The following is a 21628-nucleotide window of genomic DNA, read 5'->3' as shown; positions in this document are numbered from 1 at the left end:
AACTAGATATGGAAACTCAAAAAGTAGTGCTCCTGTGTGTCAGTAGGTGACGCCTTGTTTCTGTGCGCCAACGTTGTCCTGCTCCAGAAGTGTTAATGTTAATGTTCTGTGGTATTTATAAAGCGCATAGCTACTCCATGGAGTGTCCCGGCGCTAACAGGTCCCCCTTGACAGAAAACAGTGTGCAACCTCATCCGACAAAGTCCTCATTACTGAAGGAACAGCCAGGTCTTAAAACTAAGAAGCTCTTGTTCTTGTCTGAGAGAAAGAGGCAGACCATTCCATAGTCTTCCAACTACCACCTGGAATGAGCGTGCCCCCTTCCTAGCCCGAAAGAATTTAGGCACCGGCAGCAAATGTTGGGTCGATGACCTCAAAGTCCTGGCTGGGTATAGGGTGAACTGAGCCTCATATAAGCACCACCCAATCATCCTAACGTCAGCTGCTTTCTTTCTGCTCCTTAAGATGAAGATCAGTATCTCCGCTCGTCTATTTCTTCACTCTGTGAAGTCATTTATTCATTAAAAGATTTTCCAGTGTGCAATGGAACATGTCACCCCCAAGACTGCAGAGTTTAAGCTTCGTAAGAGTTGTTGCAAACAGATGTCTATGACAGATCCCCATGAGGTTTGTTTGGGTTCCGCACATGACTCTAAGGCCTCAACGCTTGCACCGTGATGAATCTGAAGGATATTTGTGATTGCAAAATTCGGCAAGACTCCACTTAGGTCTTGCTACAGGTTGAAGTTGAGAATGTGGAGTTGAAGTATTTTGGTAAGTCCAAGAAGAAACATAAAACTCCAAGAGAGACTGGGCCTCTTCCTGCCACTCTCGTTCTCTGCAGAAGGTGCCAGGGAGTCACCATGACTCCAGGTCTCGCTCTCATTCCTCAGAAGAGCCAAATCTGACTTTGATTCCAATGCATCCTGTGTTCCTGGGTCTATCAACAATGCTGCAGCAAGTCAAAGCCTTTCGAGAGGCCAAGCAGCACATCTTTGGCACCCTTCCGTCTCTCTTTGGCACCCTTCCGTCTCTCTTTGGCACCCTTCCGTCTCTCTTTGGCACCCTTCCGTCTCTCTTTGGCACCCTTCCGTCTCTCTTTGGCACCCTTCCGTCTCTCTTTGGCACCCTTCCGTCTCTCTTTGGCACCCTTCCGTCTCTCTTTGGCACCCTTCCGTCTCTCTTTGGCACCCTTCCGTCTCTCTTTGGCACCCTTCCGTCTCTCTTTGGCACCCTTCCGTCTCTCTTTGGCACCCTTCCGTCACTCTTTGGCACCCTTCCGTCACTCTTTGGCACCCTTCCGTCACTCTTTGGCACCCTTCCGTCACTCTTTGGCACACCTTCAGACTCCAAGGATATGCAGAGGCCTCCAGTCATGTTACTGTCGATTAGTCCTCCTTTGGTGCTTTTTGTAATTTGGTCCTGCCTCCCTCCTCCGTTTCCCCCCTCCTCTACCTCGCCTTATGGGCTTGCCCATCTTAGAATGTTGGAGCTGGCGCTCCTCTTAGAATGTTGGCATTCTCGTGTGAGAGGCCGTAGGATCCGCTGTAATAAACAGGAACCTCTTCATCTTTTGTCTCCTGAATTCTGTTTACAACAGTGCTGTTGGTACCCTTTGAACAGAGTTCGAGTTCCACAACATCATTGATGGTGATTTTGGATATGTGCCAAAGTCTGCGCTGGTCCAACGGATGTCAACAACAGCATCAACTTTGAACGAAATCAAAATATGGCACAGCCAATACTCAGTCCCTTAGACCCTATTCTACCGCGTGGTTGTGCACTGAAAATACAGCATCCCAAGCAAATAAATAGATCCTAAACACACAATATTAGTATAGGGGTTGGAAGCCACCTGAAGAAATGAACAATGGTTGTCAAGCTGTTATCTCAGCAGGAGTTTGGTAATGGTATCTTGTAATCAGACAATGCATTACTTACGAGTGCCTTTCTCTTCAAACCCCTGCATGCAGGTTTTCCAGGCCATGAACGAGTACGACCTCGGCTGCACGATGGGGAATGGCAAAGATTTTGACGGTGTCTTTAAGGATGCCGGTCTCTCATTCATATCCAGTCAGACCGCCTCAACACTCCGTGAAGGTAAGGTCTTCTGACCATGTTGTCAGTCACAGATACATCTCTCAATCAGCGTTCACTCTATTTATTTTCCCTGTGTGCAGCAGTGAATGGTCTCTGTGCACTGCAACCAAGGCCATGTGGTTCACAAACATGTGACAACTCGCTAATCAAGCGATTGAGGTCCCAGAATCAGTGTTATTTGCCAGAAAGTATATAATTCACCCTTTAACACAAGATGGCACCTTAGTGTTGACCCCTTGTCTGACGCTTAGCCCTTCCGCAACCATCCATTGATGAGTCAATAGAGGACACTGCAGAATGTTAACAGATTATTTAGTGAGTATTGTATTGTAATTAGATTTATATAGCGCTTACTAGCCCTAACAAGTTGTTGAAGTCCTTTATGCAAAGCAGGACTCAGCTTCGGAACCGAAGTAAGAGGTTCATCCAGTGGTTATTGTTGGTGTAGGGGTTAGTCTAGTTCTCTCAAGGAGACCATTCCTAGTCTCCATGTCAGCTCCAGTGTCTTGGAGGTTATGTTATGTCAATAGGGGAGCTGGAGCGCATTAGGTATTGCTAGGTTGCATGGGCTGACCTTCGAAGAAGGGCAGGTGGTGATATTTATGATTTCACAAAAACAGTAATAGAGATGAAGCCAACTATGCACAAGACTTGGAGTAGGCTGTACTCCGAGGGGAGGCATGCAGAAGAGGGAGGGCAAGGAGAGGGCCATTCAAAGTCAAAAGGAGGGAAGGTGACCGTCGGAAATTTTAAGACAAGGTCAACATTTTTAAGCAGGGTTTTAAGCACAGGGGGTAGACTTTTGAGAGAGCTTGCAATCCGAGGATGCAAAACTGTAAAAAGAAACATCATATTTGCCTGTGAGATAGTTCTATATTGGGCACCTTTGATAGGCCATAGAATCAGGTGAACAGTCAGTCTACTTCTAGGCTATTGCTGGAGCACTGCTTCAGTACGGACAGCTGATCAGCTGAGGGGTTGCAAGTGTAAAGTAACGGCTGACAGCAGAGATAAGGAACTGTCAAGCACTTTAGACTGCACTATATTGATGCAATACTCTCATTATCAAAGCAACGTGAAAGAATATATAAGGTAAATAATGCAAACCTCAAAAGGAGATTCTGCAATTACTGCAGCCATATCTTCTGATGTTTACCCTTAAAATTTGCCTCACAAATTCTTTGCCTACATATGAACGGAAGGCATTTGGATGTCCCTGGTTTAGCGTGGCACAGGATAGAGGTGAGAATAGCTTCGCAGACAGTGAAAGTGCATTGCCTGCATTACTGTAGCTGGAGTGAGGAGACCCAGACACTGAAGTGAGGAGGGAGAGACTGGGCCACTTTAATAAAATTCAATGGCGCTGTTTATTTAACAAGGAGATGCAGATTCGTCTGTCTGAGCTGCAGTTTGTTGTTCAAGGTGAGGAGGTTTCTAGGTCATATAAGTTATTTGTCTGATAATTGCTTCAGGAAGGAGGACGACAGCCATGTGCCCATGTTGTGGGTGCTCCAGGTCAGAGATAGCCCCAATGCTTCCTGCTGTGAGGTACACCACTTTGGACAAAGAATGTTTCTCAAGGGCAGCCGAAGAAAGGTATCAATAGTCCCAATCTAACACAGAGCTTATGTAGGGAAACGGGCAATACATGTAGAGGACCAGGCATATGATGTGGGGTGCAGGATTCCATTTCTACTCCTGGGAGTGAAATCAGTTACATGGACCTGGGCCGGTGTGATACCTGTGCACTAGGAGGGGAGAGGCAAAGACTTTCTGTGTTACCACCATCCTATTAAGAACTTCAGGGGCATATTATCAAGCACAGCGTTAAAATTATCGCCGCTTTAGTGGCAAAAAACTGCCAGCCGTAGTGCTGTAGAGTCCTGCTCCGCGTCTCGAAGATTATTTGACGTCAGCGTTACGCTGATAGCCAGCACGTTCATAGCATCCCACTATAATTACCATATTCACTATCTTACTACTCAGAAGATGATTGCATATGTTCATTCATGTCAATGTAACTAAATACATGTTTGAATCATGCCTTCAGTTTCGATTTTTGTTAAAGTATTCTGTATTTATATGCAAATTGGCAAAGGTTTTCAATCAATCAATCAATCACTGCATTTGTAAAGCGCGCTACATACCCGAGAGGGTCTCAAGGCGCTGGGGTGGAGGGGGGGGTGCTACTTGTCGAAGAGCCAGGTTTTGTAAACTTATTGAACAGTGCACAGTGTATATGACCACGTCGGTTTGTGTTTTCCCTGCTTTATACAAGATGCTTGACCCGGCAGCAAGCGTTACACTGTTGCACCCTTGTTATTAATTAGAATAGCCAGTACACAGGTTCAAACAGGTGTGCACCTCCTAATATATTCATCAAATGCCAAAGATAAGGACTTACATCTTGTCCGTGTTCAACTTGAGGCAGTTGTCTTTCACCCATTTTGTTAAGTTCTTCATGCCGTTGAGGAAGTTGGTCTTTGTCTGGGTGGGGTTGGCTGAGAGTGATAGGATAGGATAGGATAGGATTGGTAAAGCGCACTATACCCGAAGGAGTCAAGCCGCTGGGCAGACAAAAACAAGGGGAAAAAAGCACAACAGCAGATTAAGAGGGGAATAGCCTTGTTTTCAGGAGTTTCCTGAAAGCTGAAAGAGGGCTTGCGTTGGCAATGGCAGGGGGAGTGAGATCAAAAGTTTGGCAGCGGCAACCGAAAAGGAGCAGCCGCCCCATCTGGATCTGCGAAATCTGGGCGAGACCAGTTTGTTCTGAGTGGATGATCTCAGAGTCCTCCTTGGAGTATACCATTGAAACAAAGATTTGAGTTGGGGCGAGCCTTTGCTATGCATGGCTTTATGTACCGTGCTTAAGACCTTGAGTGAAATACGCTCCCTGATAGGGAGCCAGTGTAAGGTACGGATCCCTTCTCTGGCAGACTGATGTTTGGGAATAATTAAAATCAGTCTTGCCGCTGAGTTCTGTACCACCTGGAGTTTATTCAGTGATGTTGCAGTGATATTAAGGTATAGGGCATTGCAGTAATCAAGACGAAAGGTAATCAGTGCGATAATGGTGGGCCGATGTAGTTCCGAGGGAATGAATGGAAGCGCCTTTCTGAGGGTTGTTAAAATATAGAAACATGTACTAACTGTACTATTCACTTGGGCATCAAAAGTCAGGCCCTCATCAAAGTTTACCCCCAGATTTTTAGAGTTTTTACCAGGGCTGGAAGAGATCCACATTCTGAATGCCACCAGGCATTAGACCAGACGGAGTTCTGTGGTCCAAAAACTAGGACCTGGGTCTTTTCTGTGTTGATCTCTAGAGAGTTTCCTTCATCCAACGATTAAAAAGAGTAGGGCTAAGCGAGGAGCCCTGAGGGATCCCGCATGGGAGAGCAAAAGCTATTGTTCTGAAGCCTCCAAAACTGACTGTGTGCACTCTATCTGTTAAAAAGGAATGAAGAAGCTGCAGGGCTTTTCCCGTGACCCCCCACTTCCCGCAAATGTTGGACCATGCACGCTGGGAAGACGGTGTCGAATGCTGCCGATAAATCAAGCAGAATCAACACTGCCGAGCCCCCTTGGTCTACCTGCAACCGAATGCAGTCAGTGGCTGCAATAAGGGCAGATTCGGTGCTGTGACCGGCGCGGGATCCATTCTGGGAACGATCTAAGATTTCCTGTGAGTCAATATACTTCCTCAGTTCATTATTAATGAATTTCTCCAGGATTTTTGCCAGGGCAGGAAGGAGGGGAATAGGATGGAAATTCTTTAGCTCCAAGGGATCAGCATTGAGTTTCTTAAGGAGAGGGAGAACAATAGCTTCCTTCCAGATAGCTGGGTAGCAGCCGGATAAAAGTATTCCATTGAATACCTCGCACAGGAAATTAGCTGCTGGTCCTGGGGCCAGTTGAAGTGCGGAGGGCATGCAAGGGTCGGAGGGTGCTCCGGATTTAAGACCGAGGAGAAAAAGTGAGAGGTTGTCATCGGTGTATGAGCTGATGTTGATGTTGTGTGATTTGACGATGTCTGCGAGTGGAGTCATGTAGATGTTGAAGAGGGTGGGGCTTAGAGATGAGCCTTGGGGTACCCCACAGATGGTGGCCTTGGCGTGCAAGGAGATGGGAGGGGACTCTTTGGGTACGTCCTGTGAGGAAGAACGCCATCCATCTGAGAGTGTGGCCTGTGATTCCGATCTGGCAACGTTGCTGGATGAGTGTGTGGTGTGACACTGTGTTGAAAGCTGCAGAGAGGTCCAGGAGGATGAGGGCTGCTGTTTCACCTCTATCTAGTATATAGGAGCATAGAGTAGAGTATCATAGAGTAGGGTGGAGTAGAGTGAAGTGGCTTAGAGTACAGGGGAGTTGCATGGAGTGGAATAGCGTAGAGTAGAGTGGCGTAGAATAGAGTGATGTGGCGTGGCGTAGAGTGGTGTAGAGTGGCATGGCATAGAGTAAAGTAGTTTAGTAGAGTGGCAGAGTAGAGTGGCATAGAGTAGAGTAGAGTGATGTAGAGTGGTGTGGCGTTGAGTGGTGTAGCGTGGAGTAGAAAAGCACTGTGTAGAGTTAAGTGGCAAAGACTAAAGTGGAGTGGAGTAGCGTGGCGTTGAGTGGCATGGAGTGGAATAGAGTGGAGTGGTGTAGAGTGGAGTGCAGTAGTATAGGGTAGAGTGGCACAGAGTAGGACATTTGTGGTTGTAAGGTGTCAATAGAGACAGCAGATAGGATGAAAGAAGCATAAATTAGAAGCTGTATACCGGTGTTAAAAGTAGGAAAGCACATTGCACATCCAGGAATAATGCTGAAACGCTTTTAAAATAAAATAAAATAAAATAAAAAAATAGCATGTTGCAAAAAGCTGAGGAAGTACAAAGACGAGGAAGAACACATATGTGGTCCATGCTCCAGAGAAGAGCTAAGACTAGAAAGGAAGGGAAGCCTACGGGAGCTAAACAATTGAAGATTGTAAATGAAAGTGAGAATGAAAACAACTAGTGGTATGCTGCGGGCTGGTTGTAAGCCAGCTGAATTGTAAACAATACATATCACAGCACAACACATGCTCTGTGTAGGGGAGACCCAAAAACCCCACCACCCGTTCCTTAAAACATGGCACAATTAACATAATGAATTACCAATTAATTACTTAATAATAATTAACAAGCAATTGATACATAATTATTAATACATTAATTCCCACAATTACCCTATAAATTATAAAATAAAAAATATTAATATATAACAAATATTAATACATTTATTAAAATTAAATTACTTCCCACCCTAATCCTCTATAAACCCTCAACCTGCTCCCAAAAAAATGACACAATTAACATAATTAGCAATGAATTAACAATAATTAACAACCAATTGATAAAAAACTAATAATAAATTAATTCCCACAGTTAACAGTATAAAACATAAATTAAATAAATATTAATGATTACAAAATATTGATAATTTGATTATAATCAAATTACTTCTCATCCTTTTCCCCTATAAACCCAAAACCTGTTGCTAAGAAAATTACACCATTAATATAATTACCAATAAATTAAATAATAACAATTAACAACCAATTAATATTTAATTAATAATAAATTAATTCCCACAATTAACACTATAAAATCTAAATGAAATAAATAATATAAATGCAAAATCTAATTACCATAAAATGAATAACTGCTAAAAATTGAACACATATATTAAAAAACCAAAGCAATACTTATACAAAAAAATAGATCACATACTTTTAAAATACATACTAAAATACATAACACTAATTAAAAAAATCGATTTTTTAAACAACTATATTTTTGCAAACGATATTAATGACTACGATATTTTCAAAAACGATATGTCTTACCTTAAAGTCGATATTCTTGATCACAATATTCTTGCTTTCAATATTTCTTTATCATGATATTTCCAACTCGATATTTGTGCATTTCGACATTTAAAACTCGATCTTCTGTCTGTGGACCACAGGGAACATCTCACAAGGGGAGCTTTATCTACTGCAATTGTCATCCTCCCTCAGGCCATATCTCCTAAGTCTGAGTGGTGTGTAGTATGTTTGATGGAGGAACTTAAAATGAATAATGAGTACATTTCAATTTGGGGTGAGCTCCCCTGTTTGTGTGCAGCAGAATGTCCATTCCGCTTGTGTGAGGGGTGTATCTAGAACCTCATTCCATTTGTCCCTGAGGGAGTTGCTGGACTGGGCTTTGTCAAGGTGCGATGCGTTATAGAGCCTGGTGACTAGTTTCTGTCTAGTTGGAGTAGTCAGAAATATCTGAAGTGCTGACAATGCCGGGGGTTCCTCCGGGAACTGTGGATGTAGACTGGGAATAGATGGGCACAGAATCAGATACGCAAAATGTAGTAATCCAGAGCCATGACCTATTTGGGCCATGGTTGTCCATTGAATATACTTTCGGTCCGGGAACATGTCAACAACTTCACTATTAAGCTTAGCTCCTTGGATTCCTTCGTGACTGATATTGCTGGTTGGTGATCTAACGGTAATGCCTTCCCATATAGTGGGGTTTTGCGTGCAGGGTGTCGTGCATGGGATGAGGGGAACTACAAAAGATTTGTCCAATTTATACTTAGGCTTGACAGTCACTCAAACCAAAAGTATTACTGAATGATCGAGTCCAGATATGTTTCCGGTTCCTGAACATGTACGGCCATATTGTCTGCATACATTGAGATCGCTATGGGGCGAGGTATAAAGCATAGTGCAGACGCAGCGTGTCACTGGCGTATAACACATGCCAGGGGTTCCAGCGCTAGGGTGAAAAGGATCGACGACAGTGGGCAGCCTTGTCTTGTGCATCTGTGTATGGGTATTGCCTCAAATGTGACTCTGTTCACCCTGAGTCGTGCCAAGGGGTCTGTATATAGTAGGTAGACCCAACGAAGAAAGGCGTGTGGCACCACCCAACCGGAGGAAAATGGTGAACATGTAGGACCATTGGATCGAGTGAAAGGTTTTTGCGGCGTCTAATAAGACCGCAGCGGCTTTCAAAGAGGGGTGGAGCTGGGTGAATAATGCAAATATGGTGCGCAGATTTTGCGCTGTTGAGCGGTTGGGAATGAAGCCATATCTATATTAATTATTGACAGCAGCCAATATGAAGAGCATTGGTTCGGGGGCTAATCTGGCTTTAAAATCGTTATCAGGAGGGCCTCCCTAAATGACGGGGGAGCACTTGCCTATCGTATGCTCCTGCAAATACCCTAAGCGATTTCGGGGCCTAAAGATCTGCATATTCCTTATAAAATTCCACCAAGACAGGTTGCGTCAGGTATTCTCTCTGGCCATCTGTCAACCATGCCTTGGCAATATCGCCCATATATTGCGAGGTCTCGGCTGCTGTCGCTCCCTCGCAAGAGCTGTATATTGAGCATAGAACTCGGAGAATTCCGCCCCAACTGAGGGGGTGCCATAGCAGGGTATTCAGTTGAGCCAGATCACCTCAGTTACATTGGACTGTGCCCATGGAGCTTTCAGTGACATGGCCAAGTGGCATTCTGGTCTGCCGGCTTCCCATACACCCGCGTCACAGGTCTGCGGCACATATGGTGCATTTTCTGCTCTGCTAGAGCCTCATATTCGGAGATTTGCGTCCTTATATTTGCCAAGGTTCTTATTTGTGGGTCGCTCTCGTACTCTCGCTCCAACTTCTGCAGGTTGCCGTCCAGTTTCTGTAACTGGGTGAGGATGTCCTTTAAAATCCCTGCATGCGTTCCCATGCACACCCCCCGGATGGTGGCCTTGAATGCTTCCCCCCAAAGGACCCCAACGCTGTCGACCAAGTCTGTATTTATGTTAAAGTATTCCACTATAGCCTTGCTCACTGTGTCTCGGAAAGCTGGATCTAATAGCTCAGTGGGGTGCAGACGTCATTGGAACTGTCTAGGTGCTTGTGTTGGGATAAACAGTGTCAACAAAACCATGGTGGGATCTGATAGCGTTTTAGTCAAGTGACGTATATTTTGCACCCATGTGTTCACCTCCCTTGTTCCGAGTCAATAATCTAAGCGAGACCAGGAACCATGGGTCGCTGAGGTGTAGGTATTCTCCCTTCCACTCGGATGTCTCCAGATGTCTATTAGGCCAAAGTCATCCATTTCATTGCACATCAGCTGCTCTGCCTGTTTCCCCCTAATCTCCCTTTTCACTGATCTGTCCATGTTCGGATCCAAATATAAATTTAGGTTGTCTCCTTATATGGTCGCTGAGGGCTGTAGTGCCCTTAGCCGGCGCCAAAAGTGCGCATAGAACTCTGGTCCGTCCACTTTGGGACCATAGGTATTAATAATATTCAACAATGTGCCACAGAGCACGCCCTGTACTATCGCATGCCGGGCATTTTCATCAATCTCGGAATATATTGCCGCGAATGGGACCCCCTTTTTAATCAATAGCTTGAACCCCCTGGTGTAGTTAGAGTAAGAAGAGGCCACTCGGTAACCCACCCATCTGGCTCCTGTCGTCTCTGCCGCTTTGCCTCTGAGGTGCGACTCCTGCAACAGCGCTATTTGTACCTTATGCCTATCTTGGTAGGCTAGCACTTGTCTAATTTTTGGGGGGTTATTAAGCCCCCACACATTCAATGTTATTAAATGTAGTGGTTCAACTTGTGGTGTTTTACCCATCTGCTTTAGCTGCGTACCCTTGTGTGTGTCTGGTTCATTTTGATCACAGCTTCACATCTGGCAGTTTCAGCCATCATAAATCTGTAGGCTTTTAACATAAAACTAACAACACTCCCTCCCCCTCCCACTTCAGCATCCCAACCATGCTAAAGGCATCATCCTTAAATACCTGAACGTCCCAAATACAGTGCATTAATAGACTATACCGTAATCGAGATATAAGACCCCCATGAACGATAACTCAAGTGGGGATTACCCAAGGGGGGCAGCTAGTCGCTCGGCGTAACCTCCTGGTAGATGGAGGCAACAAGGGAGCTCATGCACCACTGTCTATTCGTGAGACGAGCAGCTGAGCAGGTTGGGCGGGTAGGCCGTGTGTGCAGCCTTTAATGACTCATCTATCTCAAGGCCTTAAACATTGTCTCTTGCCACACCATTCCTATTCAGTACAGTACTTACAGACCCTTCAGATCTCACACAGGGTGGTCCTTGTTCACACAGGATCTTGTATTCTGTACAGCCGTCCGCTCAGATTTAATCCGCTAGTTGACTGTTCACCTAGACGTGAAGCCATCTGCTGGGGTATCTGACCTGGGGCCCCTCAGTCCTCCTGTTCCTGGGCGGGCCGTTGGGTCCCCGTAATCTGCTTCACTTATTCCTTTGCCGCTTTTTGGAGGTGGAGCATATCTTTTGTGTGCCCTTGTAGTCGATCTTAAGTTTGGCTGGATATAACATAGCATACTCGATGCCCTCTTTTTGCAATTTCTTCTTTACTTGGAGGTATTCCCTGCGAGCGGCCTGTACCAACGCCATAAAATCTGGGAAAAATTAAAGGGCATTCCCTTGATATTGGATCTCCTGCCGTTCTCTGAACTGGTGTAGTACCACATCCCCATCTCCGTAGTTCAAAAGGCACACAACAATGGGGCGCAGAGGAGCTCCAGGGGGAGGCCTCGCCATCAGCGATCTGTGCGCTCTGTCTACCACCAACACATGCGAAAACTGCCTGGTATAAAAGATCTCCTTCAGCAAGCGATCTACTTCCATGTTTCCTGTGTTGGTGGTTTCCGGAACCCCCATATTCCGCAGGTTATTCCGTATAGATCTAGCTTCGATATCCTCGTTTTTTAGCTTAGATCACCTCCAGGACCTTCTCCATGTTTAAGCATTACTCTTGAGTGCTGCGGAGTGTGTCTTTGTTGTGGATATATGTTGCTCTGTCTCCATTATCCTGGCCGATTGCTTATCCCGTTTGGTCACCATATGATCAATGCATAGGTTTAGCTTGTTGATTTTCCTGTCAATACATTGTAGGCTCTGCTGCATCACCGCCAGCATGGAGGCCAGCCCCAATGAGCTCTGGGGTTGAATGTCCTGTTCCGAGTCTGATATTGCTTCCCTGCTGGGTTTGGCCGCTCTCATGGTTTCAAATGTTAGTCGGGATTGCTTCTTATCTGTTTTGCCCATGGTGGAGTTCTCTGCGTCCAGTGGACAGGCTTTGCAGCAGTGTATGTGTTGCAGTGGCCTTGTCGGATTACGATCATCCTCCTGCACCACCTCTCACTCACTGGTTCTGCGCGGAGGCTAGACCCCGCCCCCTGTAGCCAGCGCGAGTTACGCAGATTCAAGAGTTAGGCTGAGGCGGGCCCAGGGTAGTTTTTGATGGTGTGTTGTGGAGGTGCGCACTCCCTTGTCTTCCACAGCGGCGTGTTATTTCAGGCAAGTCTCTACTAAGATCCCTTCTGGGGCTTAGGCAGTGCTCTATAGTAATATAAAGCTCTGGGACTAGCCAGGGGCAAGAACAAATTGGAGGTTATTTCTCACCTCAGCTATTTCTCTGCTGTAAGGTCACTTGGGGGAGTCACAATTCAAGGAGCGCCGATTTATCGTTCGCACAAACTATAATATAATTTCTTGGTAGTAGTTTTGTTGATCTTTTACTTTACGTAATTTCCAGAGCAGTTTTCTCTCTGCAGGCGTGTGAGGCGCCCGCACATAGTTATGGAGGGGTCCGGTCCGGCCACAGCCTCCCGCCCGGTCAAGCTGTCAGCGTCTGTGGTCCAGGACGGCCCATCGCTCGTCTCGGGCGCTGTGTGCTCCTGGGCCAGCTGTACAAATCTGCTAGTCGGCCTCACCAGGGTCTGCCATTATCTCTCCCACCTGCCTCTTTCTGGAGGCCCACTCACCGCGGGATGGTAATTTGCATTGCAGACCACCCTCAGCAGGTCCCGCTTCACGGAATTGCAGCACCTCCCGCTGCCCACAGGATCTGCCTGCTGCGGCTTCTGTTAGCCTCTTGTTAAAACTCTCTTCTCTTCAGTGCCAAACAACCTTCAACAGAGGGCAGCACACGCTTCACTCTGCAGGCTCAATACCCACGGCTCCCATTCACAGCCAAAGTCATCTAAAAGACAGTTAACACCCAGCTAGCAAACTTCATCGAAGCCAACAATATCCTGGACATCTCCCAATCCGGATTCCCGAGCAGCCACAGCACAGAGACCACCCTACTCACCACCACAAAAGACATCCGCTCCCTCCTCAACCAGGGCCAAAATGGCAGCCCTCATCCTCCTGGTCTTCTCAGCTGCCTTTGACACTGTCTCCCACCGCACACTAGCCTCCTGACTATACAACGCCGGCATCTGCTCACAGGCAGAACTCAGTGAGTCAGACTCCCGCCTTTCCTCTCCGAACCAACAGAGACCAGATGCCGAGTACACCAGGGATCATCCCTCAGCACCACCCTCTTCAATTTCTACATGGCCACCCTCGCAACCATCGTCATAAACCACGGGCTCAACATAGTCTTCTTAGCGGATGACACTCAGCTCATCCTCTCCCTCACCAAATAACCTAACATCACCAGGTACAACCTCCAAGAAGGGATGAAAGCCGTTGCCACCTGGATGAAGAGAAGCTGCCTGAAACTCAACTTCGAGAAAACAGAAGTCCTCATCCTTGGCCTCACCCCTTCAACCTGGGATGACACCTGGTGGCCCCCTGCCCTCAGAAACTCCCCCACCCTAAGGGACCATGCACAAAATCTCGGCATCATACTAGACTCAGTGCTCACAATGAACCTCCAGATCAACGCTGTATCCTCGTCATGCTTTAACACCCTCTGCATACTCCCAAAAACATTCAGATGGATCTCTCCTGAATCCAGAAAAAGGGTCACGCATGCCCTCGTAAGCAGAAAACTGGGCTACGGCTACGCTCTATATGCCGTAATCAACAAGAAACTACTTCACAAGCTCCAGACCATCCAGAATGCTGCAGCCAGATTAGCCCTAGACATACCCCGCCACCACCACATCACCCAAGACCTCCGGTGATCTCCACTGGCTCCCCATCGAAACAAGGCCCTCCACAACATTGGACCAGCATACCTAAATGACTGCCTCTCCTTCCACGCAGCCAAGAGACACCTCTGATCAGCTGACCTCTTTCTGGCTACTGTCCTACGCATCCACAAGACCAGAGCGGGAGGGAAGTCCTTCTACACCTCTCAGCCAAGGCCTGGATCAACCTCCCCCTCCACACTGCCCCAGTTCAGGAAGGACCTCAAGACCTGGCTCTTCGGATGACCCCAGCACACTACAGAGCCCCCCCGCCTTTAGCGCCTTCAGACCCTCACTAGTGAGTAGCTGCGCTTTATAAACCACTGATTGATTGGCACTATTTTCACTTAGATCTTTAAAATTGCATATCTGTGGTTCTACTGATTGGATCTTTGTCATTTTGATCTCAAATAATTTAGGGCCAGATTTGGGCCTTTTACAAGCACTATAATGGCTTTTGTGATGCACCAGCCCTAATTTGTGAGTGAGTAACCTATTACCGACTCGCAAAATAGGGTTTGCGAGTCGCTATTAGGAGGGGCCTGCCAAGGGCGTCCCTTCCTGATCGCGAGTCGCAGGGAAATGTACAATTGTTTTTTGATTGGAATGTAGTTGTAAAACAATCACAGTTTACCACCTAATCAGGTAGGTGGTAAGCCAGTCGCAAACAGGAAATGGTCCCAGAGGACCTCCCACCCACTTTATGAATGATAGTTAAAACGATTTTAAGAGCAGGCAGTAAAAATAAACCTATACGTTTACTTTTTCTTTATGAAACACATCCCTTTCTTCTTTAAGGAAAAGGGGCTGCATTAGAAAAAAGATGCTTTATTTAAAAGCAAACACAGACATGTTGGTCTGCTGTCCCCACAATCAAAAAAGAGGGGAGATGGAGGGAATGGCTACGTTCACCCTCCAATGTACCTGTAGTTCACAAAAAAATCTGTAAATGTCAGATCCAAAAAACCTGAGTCCCCTCACTCACCCAGGGTTGCCCCAGGTTTCATGCTTCATCATTGGGGCCATCCCAAATAGCTGCTGTTTGGGGCGTGCTGCAACTTGCGGAATTACGCAGGAGCACTTTTTTTGTGGAAAAATGTGTAGTGCAGTGTTAGTGGAGTGGTGAAAGTGATGTTAAAAAGTACCTAGCTAGTGAGCTAATATTTTATTCTTGCTCCTAGTTAGTATGGATAAAAAGAGGGTTAAATAGTAGGGAAAAAAGTAACTATTATGTGTATACAGTCCCGAATATTCGGTCGACATGTTTCGAGGTATCCCCTAAACCTCCTCAGCACCACACGGGGACCAGCCCCATGCATGCTTCTCCTTGTGAAAACCTATAATAAAGTGAGGATGCACACCTAATTTGTGAGCACCCGATTTAAAATACATACGGTTTTGTCTTTGACTCATAGTATCTGTTCAGGGAATAAAACAGTATTGAAAAGTTAGCTCATAATGCCTGCCCACCTCTCACGTGGGCAGGTCCATACCCAATGAGGTAATCCGATCAATGTACTCCTCTATAGTTGGTGCCTTTAGAGATAATAATTAATTAGTGCTTTAATCTAATGTGACACAATCAAACACATCAGACGTCTCCTTTGTGAGAAAGCATAGTTAAATGCAGAAATATAACTTTAAAAACACTTGTGAAAAAATTAGACACCACATGACATACAACTTATAAACACATAATGTTTTCATAATTTTCAGGAACATACTTATGCTTTGGCAATACTATGCCTCATGGTCTGCCAGGGTAGAGGGGCTTGTAGTCATACCCTAAAGAGACACAGAGCATTGTAGTTAACTGTGCGCAAATGGAAGAAAAATAAGAAAACTACCAGCAAAGCATATTGCTGTGTCTGCCCATAACGTGGATGGGAGATGCTCAAAGAGAGAAGAAAATAGTGCTTTGAAATGTCCGGAAGGGCCTGTTGAGGAAAAAGAAACGTACTAAGTCAAAGCACACCTCCGTCTAATATCACCTATTGGCTCCCGGGCAGACCGCATCTTAGCGCGTCTGTCTCCTGGTGCAGTTTAAATAGGAATGAAAAAGACCAGTCATGCTTGTATACGAAGTTTGTCTAGACTGTATATGCTACAGCAGAACAAAGATGGCCACTCCTGTTGGCAATAATATTACCGAGTCGCAAAATAGGGTTTTGGAGTCGCTATTCGGAGGGGCCTGCCAAGGGCGTCCCTTCTAATCGCGAGTCACAGGGAAATGTACAATTGTTTTTTGATTGGAATGCAGTTGTAAAACAATCACAGTTTGCCACCTACTTCAGGTAGGTGGTAAGCCAGTCGCAAACAGGAAAGGGTCCCAGATGACCCCTCCCCTTTATGAATGATATCTAAAACGATCTTAAGAGCAGGCAGTAAAGATAAACCTGTACATTTCATTTTTTATTTTTGAAACACATCCCGTCCTTCTTTAAGGAAAAGGGGCTGCATTAAAAAAAACTTTGCTTTACTTAAAAGCAAACACAGACATGGTGGTCTGCTGTCCCCAGCAGGCCAACCCTGTGTTATTGCCCATTTCCAATGCATCACAAAGTGCGACCTGCCTCATATTGATGAGGCAGGACAATTGAGACCCCCTTGGGAATTGCTAATGTGTCTGGGACACATTAGTACATTTCATTCAGCGAGTCTCTAATTGCGAGTCACAAAAAATCACAAAATGAAATTGTCGTATATCTGCCCCTTAGTAAATGCTACTCTCCTTTTCTAAATTGCTGTGCAATTATTCTTGTGTTGTGCTTTCACTTTATTACGGTTTGAAGTGCTGCATAAATACTTTACACATTGGCTCTAACTTAAGCCTGACTGCTTTTGTGCCAAGCTACCAGAGGGGTAAGCTCTGGTTAATTTGGGGTTTACTTAGGTTTCACCCTGACAGAGATTGTGGTTGCTGCTTGAAAAGGGTTTATCCCTCCTCAACCAGTAACCCAATTTCTAACCATCACTAGAGCGAGGAGGGAGTGGGAGATAGGGGACAGATTACCAAACACTAGAACCCTGACCTCAGAGGGGACTGTATATCCTGTGTGGATAGTGGTAAAAATACAATGTTAATTTTTTGGGATAAAAGTGAGTACTTGGCTGGACAATAATTTATTGATGCACATATCGTGGGTTGTGAGCCCATGTCCATCCCTTGTGTCCACCCTCCTCCCCTCCGATGGAGCACTATACTGCTTGGACCACGCTATTACTGAGAGTCAAGTGCTGAAGGGGTACTTCTCCCAGTTGCTGTGGATCCATAGTAGGTTGCGTCCCAGGACATGAGAAGTAAAAGGCCTCAACCACCAAGGTTGGGCCCAGTGGCTCATGCTTGCCCCGTGGCCTTCTGAGCGGGGTTCTGATAGTGTTGTTAACCAAGTCATTGTCAGACTGACCTCAGTCCCTTTGTTCCCAAGGGAAGGAGCGAACTACATCTGTATAAGGTTATTCAGCCTGGCACTCACTTCGAGCTCATTCTCATTCTTGTACTGTCGTGTCCAGCACATGGGAGATAAAAGAGGCAATTGGAGATATTCTCCAATATGTTGGGACAAACTGTTTGTTTGCAGTAATGGAGAAAAATAAGCAGAAACCTCTACATTCTCTTTTGTTTTTTTGCTCACTATTTTCTTGCGTCACCTTCATGAGTTATAATTTCATAATGAAAAATCCTCTTATTTTTGGAGGAAGAGCAAAATCTAGAGCTTAGTCCATTGATGGAAATTCCATTTACTTCCAGATTTAGCACTTCCTCCAGAATTTGTCACACCTACTTAACTCTAAATCTCGATATTTTGTGCTCAGTCTTCTGTTTTGATGTTTTATCTCACAGGGTACGGGTGCAAAGCACAGCCAAGGAGAAAGAAAAGGGCTCTGGACTACCAAACCACAATCAACAACAAACGTGAGTAGAGTGGGGGAAAATAATATTTGATCTCAGGCTACCAACGCCTTTCCAGGACAGCGCTTGGTAAAAGGAAACTATTATCTTACCATGGCCCGAATCCTCTTCTTTATCGCATCCACGGCTTGATGTTTCCTCTTTCTTCTCTACCAATGGTGACCCCTCTTCTATAGTGGGAGGAAATTATGGGATTGCATTCACCAGTGAGCGTGCAAATCTGTGAAATGGAAATTTGAATGTATTGCAGGAATGATGCATTTATGTAGGCCACCTCACTGAAAAGGCATATTTCAGAGAACCACTCGCCACTAATATTCAAGTATGTCACCGCTTAAGCCTTGTGAGGGGTTCTTGTCTTTGTGGAGTCAAGCACAGGTGATGCACCAATGTGACTTGTATTTATGTATGTATACATTTATGTGACTTATGGGTTTGAGCTCTTTCTGTAAGTGGATAAAGGAGGAATCCCGCTATATCTGTGGCTGTGGTGGTCTGACAATCATGATCTCAGTCCTCAAAGGTTCTCATCATTTGTCTTTATATATTCATTTTTTATGGCTTTACATATAGAAAACTTTTTTTGTTAAATTTGCACATTGCACACTTGCCCATCTCAGTCTAAGAAAGGTCTGTCAAATAAATTTTCACTTAGAATTTGACCCCACCTGTGATTTGCACATTGTGCTGCATCACATGGTCGGGAGTCGTTTTTATGCAATATGCAGTGCACACAGGCTGTTATTCGCTTACGACACAGCCAAACCTTAAACTGCATGTACAAATGGTGCAATCACACATTCTCTTCCACGAATGAGCTCTTGCAAATGTGCACTTACTCTACATGTGAATGTATATTATGTGTGGGGGAGCAGCTTCGAGGACCTTCCTCTCACTATTGGGGCCCGTGTGGCTCAGATCGCTCCCTCAGACGCACTGCCTACTTCTGAAATGGTGCCGCGTCAAGCATCCTTAATGAGGCCCATGATGGACTCACGAAATGACCCCATGATACAGAGCAAAATAGGATGCTCTTCAGTCACAGGCAAGATTCAGGAGCCCTTGTGTTTAAGCTGTTCATTTGTTTTAGTTTTCATTTACATTTGATGCGCATGAAACCATCGCCTGCAAATATCTAAGGACTAATACTCTGTGGTATATGTCGGCCAGCTAAAATGAGCACAACAAGATAAAAGAAAGAAGTTCAAACTACGAACTGGGACACAGCCAGGTCTTCAGCAATTTCCTGAAGATCAACAAGGAGATTCATGTCACAGTTTCAGTGGAATGCATGACAGTCGGTCTGATGTGACAGGAAAGGGTCTGCAGCCCACAGAGTAACACCGCAATACTCAGTACTCAGAGGAGGGAGGCTCCCTCTGATCTTAAACTGACATTGGGTTTGTGAGAAGAAAATCTCCCTGAGGGTTTGGATGTGGGTCATTCAAAGATTTATGATAAAGTCTTAAACCTTACTCTTTGGTTCACAGGGAGCCAAAGCAGTATATTCAGAGCTGGCGAGATATAGATCATTTTGCACCAGCTGAAGCCTACTTAAAGATATAGCTGGGGGATCCAGGTACAGGCCATTGCAATAATTGTGCCAGGCTGAGATAAAAACGCTCATAACAGGTATCCTTTGTTGGTTTGTAAACATACAGATTATGCATTTGAAAACCCTCAGCTGGTAAAGGCAACAGAGTTCACTTGATCCTCCATTAAAAGTGGTCGATCAAGCTTAACACTCCCTTTTTTGACATACAGGATGGGTGTTAGTTCTTTGGCCCAATGAAGCATGCCACAACATGTGATTCCACCTCAGTGGTGGCCGAATGGAGATATGATTTTCCTTTTCCCCCCAATTTAATTTCAAATGGCATCCCTTGATTCCCAACAAATTACACCTCAGAACTTCCCCATCTACACTGTTAACAGGTGTGTTAGCGTTGTAAAGCCACCAGGCAGCATGCCACTAGCAGTTCTTAAGCTCATGCACAATGAGGGCTTGTTATTGCATTGTTTTGTGTTTCTGCTTCACCCCCTCTTGTTCTGCTCATCACTTACTGCCTTTTACCTCCTGAATGCCACAGTCGGAGAGTTCACTGATATCAAACTGAAACAGTGCTGCAAAAACGGCATGGCGCTCCTGCCCCCACACATGAAGCGCAGCTGTGAACAGAGGTCCGCCAGAGTCCCAGATGAGAAATGCAGAAGTGCCCTGCTGAAGTGCTGTGAATTTGCTGCAGAGCAGCGGAAGAAATATAGGAGGGTGACCTCTGGGCTGGGAAGAAGTAAGTATCCCTGCTTCTTTGTGACCTTGTTCATTTAATCTACTTGTGGTATGACTATCTACATCTTACCAACATATTGGGATATGTTAGCAGTCAATAATTGTACTGTGGCAGCACTATTAGAAAATATGTTCCTTTTCAGGGTGAAGCACTTGCCTATTAAATACCACTTACTATGTCTTTAAATGTGTATGTATATGTGCTTATATTCTCAGTGTATGAAAGAAACAACATTTCTCTAGTAGGGGATTTTCATGTATAGTCATACGCGTTGAATAGTCCCACCCGCCTGCGGGTCACCCGTAGCACTTTTCCCAATATATCTTCTTAAGTGCTGAAATTTGCCTTTCTTCAGGAAGGTCTTGAAAAGTCACTTAAAAAAGTCATAATTCAGCCAATAGGATTAGGCTACAGTGGACAAAATTCTCAATGTTGATGGAACAAAAGGGGACTATCCAAGGAAATAGGCGCTTAATGCATGAACAACTTTGTAAGGTCACAGAAGAAATCCTGCACAAACCCTTTTTCTATAAGAGAGTAGGATGAAGACATGCAGGGCAATATAGCCCATAGGCTGCCATTTTTAGGAAACAAAAAGGAGAATGTGCCTTTAAGAACTGTGTGACCTCCAATATCGCATCATGCTCAGCCAGCGGCAATTACCACAATTCTTTTTTCTGTCTCCTGCTGACAGGACACTTGGAACATTGAACTCGACCTTTTGAGGTGTTTTCTCCAAAATGTATACTTAAATATCAGTGATTTTTGCTTCACTTGACATCTTTTGTCTTCACCTATTGAGTTTTGTATATTTTTGACAGGAATAGAGGTATTTTTGTGTTTAAAACGCCTTCTTTATTTGACAGGCGTCCTTGCTGTGGCAGGAAAAAGGCCAAAACAGACACCCATGAGGTCTGTATTACCTGCCTGCCTTCTTCACATCTACCTGTCTACTGTGACATTTGCAAAACCTTCTCCAGGCAAAACCTACGTGACAGGGAGAAAATTCACCTTCAAGGACAAGATGAAAGAAGACTCAAGCAAGAAGCCAGAGGGACCTCTGAGCGAGGGGAAGGTAACTCTTCATCGTGGAAGGTCTGAGAGATGTTTTTCAGGAAGAAAGCGCTTTCGGTCCCAGTCGACGTCGAGGCGGATGATGTCGAGAGGAGGTTCGCCGTCGACATGCTTACCGTCAATGACTGGCTCGCCGCCGTATAAACGTCAACGCTCGACGTCAAGATACATCATTAAAGCTTGACGCTTAGCTGCGTATTCAGAACATGCCATTTTCGGGTTCCATTCTGTTCGCC

The 21628-nt window shown here is 45.3% G+C and overlaps 1 protein-coding gene across 1 annotated transcript in view; it reads left to right on the top strand.

Moving 5' to 3' along the window:
- Positions 1-21628, top strand: part of LOC146869372 (complement C4-like) — a 536657-nt gene that overhangs the window by 247265 nt on the left and 267764 nt on the right. Inside the window, exons 15-17 of the mRNA XM_085599650.1 lie at positions 1974-2100; positions 17959-18030; positions 20118-20318. Of these exons, the coding sequence (XP_085455776.1) occupies positions 1974-2100; positions 17959-18030; positions 20118-20318 (400 nt within the window). The remainder of the gene's footprint in view (positions 1-1973; positions 2101-17958; positions 18031-20117; positions 20319-21628) is intronic.

Source organism: Triturus cristatus, chromosome 1_1, assembly GCF_964204655.1.
Source record: "Triturus cristatus chromosome 1_1, aTriCri1.1, whole genome shotgun sequence".
Classification (NCBI taxonomy): domain Eukaryota; kingdom Metazoa; phylum Chordata; class Amphibia; order Caudata; family Salamandridae; genus Triturus; species Triturus cristatus.
This window is presented reverse-complemented; position numbering and strand designations above follow the sequence as displayed.